The sequence below is a fragment of the Etheostoma spectabile genome, chromosome 5, assembly GCF_008692095.1.
Source record: "Etheostoma spectabile isolate EspeVRDwgs_2016 chromosome 5, UIUC_Espe_1.0, whole genome shotgun sequence".
NCBI classification, from domain to species: Eukaryota; Metazoa; Chordata; class Actinopteri; order Perciformes; family Percidae; genus Etheostoma; species Etheostoma spectabile.
The window spans coordinates 21,613,048-21,617,221 of record NC_045737.1 but is presented as its reverse complement, the minus strand read 5'-3'; the positions used below and the strand labels follow the sequence as shown (position 1 = coordinate 21,617,221).

At 43.6% G+C, this 4,174-nt stretch overlaps 1 protein-coding gene and 1 pseudogene across 1 annotated transcript in view; both read right to left on the bottom strand.

Annotated features, from left to right (window-relative positions):
* LOC116689207 (betaine--homocysteine S-methyltransferase 1) overlaps positions 1–3,130 on the bottom strand; it is a 4,834-nt gene extending 1,704 nt beyond the window's left edge. The window contains exons 1-5 of the mRNA XM_032515631.1: positions 2,833–3,130; positions 1,405–1,537; positions 1,126–1,238; positions 690–881; positions 441–588 (exon numbers count right to left, since the gene is read on the bottom strand). Coding sequence (XP_032371522.1) covers positions 441–588; positions 690–881; positions 1,126–1,238; positions 1,405–1,537; positions 2,833–2,850 — 604 coding nt within the window. The 5' untranslated portion in view covers positions 2,851–3,130. The remainder of the gene's footprint in view (positions 1–440; positions 589–689; positions 882–1,125; positions 1,239–1,404; positions 1,538–2,832) is intronic.
* A 207-nt stretch (positions 3,131–3,337) lies between these two features.
* LOC116689206 (betaine--homocysteine S-methyltransferase 1-like) overlaps positions 3,338–4,174 on the bottom strand; it is a 2,928-nt pseudogene continuing 2,091 nt past the window's right edge.

Below are 4,174 nucleotides of genomic sequence, written 5' to 3'. Positions count from 1 at the left end.
CAGAATTACAGCCACTACAGCCAGTCTCACAATGAGCTTTCCTTAGTATGTGCCATTTCTGTGTCTGAAGCTTTTGAAGAGGGTGGGGGTGCAAGGTGGAGGCTGGGGGTGTGACCTTAACCAACTGCCACTTTGCTCGTTTAAAAGCCATGATGTCTCTCTCTCATTGGTGGGCCAAATTCTTTGGGTAGGCAAAGCAGAGAAAGGGTAAGTGACCTTGCCCCTCATGACCCTATAAGGGACAAGATTCCAGATCGGCCATCTGAGCTTTCATTTTCTCAAAGGCAGAGCAGGATATCCAGGGCTGGGTTTACACTTATCTCTATCTCTGGCCACTAGGGGACCATAGGCAGGCTGGGGAAAGGCATTTTAACGTTAAAAAAATATATCATAAAGTGAAATTTTCATGCCATGGGACCTTTAAAGAAGACTGTACCCACCTGCTTTTACCAGCCTAACAGCACACTCTTCAGGTGAGATACCGTGCATGTCTCCGTCTGGGCCGATGCACATAGTAGCAGCTACAGGCTTCCCTGTCTCCTTCAGCACCTCCACAGCCCATACGGCCTCTTCAACATGCTCAAAGTACTGCAGGACAAAGACATCATTACTTTCATACTTAAGGACGTCCACAGAAAACTGCATAAAATATAAAACATTAAATTTGGTTAAGTGGTTAAAAAATCTACCTCAGCAATCAGGAAGTCCACGTTTTTCTTGATGAAAACATCCAGCTGTTTCTTCAAGATGCCCTTCACCTCTGTGTCACTCTTGCAGCTCAGGTAGGATGGAGTCTGACACACTCCTCCGGCAACCAGAGCGTCGCCCTCGTTCGCAACCTCACGGGCCAAATCGCAGGCGGCCTCGTTGATCTGAGCTCCCTGCAGAACGACGCCAAGTCATGATGAAACAAAGGTGAGAATCAAAATGACAACCCTGATACACATAGACAAAATACCACTAGTGTTTCCATGAAGAGTGGAAATTGAGATTACCAGTTCATAGATACTGCTAATAAGCATTGCTTCTACGTTTTTTACTTTAACACTTGACATTGTTGCTGGTTTGAGTCATTTTAGTCACTGTTTGAAGGTATGAAGGGCTGTGATGTCCCATTTAACTCACAGTGAAGGTGACTTTGTTGCCTCTGTTCTCCAGTTTGTCATCACTGGCGTAGAAGGTGAAGGTCTGCATAACATTGGACCCGGCCCTCAGGAACTCCCTGTGCAGCTGTCGCACTGAAATCATCATTCAAACTGATTTGCATGATAAGGTATACAAAAAATAAATGTAAACTGGGACACATGAAGCAGAAGGAAGGGTAATTTGCAGGGAACACCTGCAGATGATGATAAAGAAGCTGTTTTAATTTAAAATGGAGTTGGTAAAATAGCGTGTCCTCACCTGCTTCAGGGTGCTCTGCAGCGGCTTCAGGGGTCCAGGGACCGGCCTTCACGTAGCCTCTCTTCTCCAGGGCAAACACGAAACCTCCATCGCCGATCACAACCTCCCCAGCCTCAAGACGCTCCAAGATTCCCTGTGATAATGGTTTAATGTAGGCTTAGAATAGATGAGATGAAAGAGTATCAGTGAGGCTGGAGATGAACCACTGAGGCCAAAGGGTCTGCAGGTTTACATTTAAAGTATCATACCACGTTTTTCCCGTAAAGGCTGTATACAGCATTATGGCCGAACTCTGGCCACACTGACTCTTGATAAATGTCAATTAGGCCGGAGGAATGTAGACACTAGAAATAAAAATCTATACGTATACATTGCGGTTTCCCAAATCCAGGGCTACATTCCTTCTTCTCTCAGTGACCCTGATTCATCAAGACAGCAGCACATGTCAGAGAACAGCTGCACTTCTCCTACTGTCTGATAGACCTGAACCTTTGATTCCAACATGCTTGGCTGTCAAAGTAAAATAATCAGATCATCAATTTGAAAATACTAAACAATAATGATATTCATTAATTACATTTTAAACTGTGTCGGCAAAATGTAATTGCATCCAAATTCATTCATAGAGCGTAAACTGTTGAGTAAATAGCAATCACTGTAATAAGTTTGAATTCACTGCCAGTAGCACTTGGAAATTGTTTGTTTCACGTATTTGAATCTAAGGAAAGCTCCAGTTGGTGTCATGAACCCTCACCAGATCCTCCTCGGGTTAGACAACACTGAGTCAGAATGAGAACAGTGTCTTTCCCTGTAGCTTATGAAAAATCCACATATAAAACTATAACAATTTCTGGATAATCTAAAATAAGAATACAACAGTAATAAAAAGTAATTCCTCTGTTGTTAGCTAATTTTAAGAATAAATACAATTTTTATGATCAGCATCTATATCATAGTGAGCTGAAAAACGTCAAGAGTCAACAATGAGCGTTTCAGAGGAGTTTTCATCCCAACGTTTTTTCAAGTTACTTTTTATAACTAAATAGAGTGGCTTTACTGGTCTTATGTCTTCATGAACAGTTCAGAGCTTCAGTGGTCAGACACATAACATCTAATATGCCAGACTATATCCCTCTGCCCAGAATACACACCACACAAAAACACAACCATAAATATGCAATAGAGTATGTCCCGCAGTCTCCCCACTTCAACCATTTACCTCCTGTGCATTGGGATGGATCTCAAACACAAATATCTCAAAACCTGCCAAATCTTCACTTTGGAGCTGAAGAGACTTTACAATTAGACATCACACATATTATTATTATTCATTCCCCAAAACTACCAGTTTTAATTCCCTGCATCATGGTTTTTTTGCAGGACAGTCCTGATAGCATACTTCGCAGTTTGACATAGGTTCACACATACCTTCTTTCCTGGTGCCATGGCCTTGCAGCTGTGTGGATCCCTTACTTACTTGCTCAGATTTCGAGAGGCTGAAGCTACATTGCAGTTGAGCAGAAGGCCACTTTAAATCTCTTTGTAGCAGGGGAGGGGTCTAGGTAAGAGCTGCTCTGATTGGCAGCTGCCAAGTTGCAAAACTGCAATGTTTACTCATTTCCCTGCCCTCTTTAACTGAATGATAGTATTGTGTGTAATTATGGTTGTTGGTGTGTTTGTCTGTCCTACTGTAAATTTGTGGGTTCCTGTTTTTTGGACCCTGAATAGACAAACTCACAAAGTCCAACCTGACAGTAGGCAGGCACTTTTAACAAATCAGTAAGGATTGAGTTACTTCTACATCAGTGCACATGTAAAATGTGTGACATATTTGTAGTTACAGACATTGTTTTTTATGCTCTATGCATGGTGTGTGTTTGTTGTAACAGTCCAATAGTAATCATTCAACATTGACTACACATGGCAGCAAAACTAAGTTACAAACTCAGGTTTATTGTTTGGGGTTTACATAGTAATACTCCACAAGTGGAGCATTGCTGTTACAAGTGCTTTTTTTGTCTCCAAACTGAACTTGGAAAGACTTCACTCCTTGCCCCTTGTTCCTCTTTTGTTGTCTGATTGAAGGGATCGGTGCCTTGGTGTTCTTGCTCTATCTGGCTCATGTGGAGGACTTGGCCTTCTTCTGCATCTCCAGCAGGTGCTTCATTTCCTGGGTGCTGGTGGCCTCTTTGTGCTGCAGCAGGTCAGCGTGGCCCTTGGTCACACCCCAGCCCTCTGGTGTGGACATGGACGGGCAAGTGGGACGGCCAGATGCGGGAGAGAGATGCTCCCAGTAGTCACGACGGGCCCTAGAGGGGGTGAAGATTAGGTTAATACAAAGAAGAAAAAATGCACCAAATAATATTGTTCATTAAACTGTGTGCCTTTCAGGATATTGAATATTTTGGATGGTTTACCTGGCTCTGACCCAGGGTTTTGTGTGCATCTCCAGACCAGCACCCCACATTCCATGTTTTTCAGAGGCAGGGGGCATTATCCCTCTCTCAGGGCCCAGCTCCTCTGCTATCGCCCTGATGTGATAAGGCTCAAACCCACAGCAGCCACCAATGAAGCGGATGCCAGCCTTGTAGGCTACTCTGGCATACGTGTGCATGTCCCAGCGGGTCAGGGTCCTGGGCTCCAGGGCTGACAAAGGAAAAAGTAGACAATTTTGAAAAGCTACCAACTACAGAGCTGTCACCTGGTGATGTTTTTTGTTTTCTTTTAATGTCCAAGCAGAACATATTACCAAAGGGGAATTCTGGCAGAT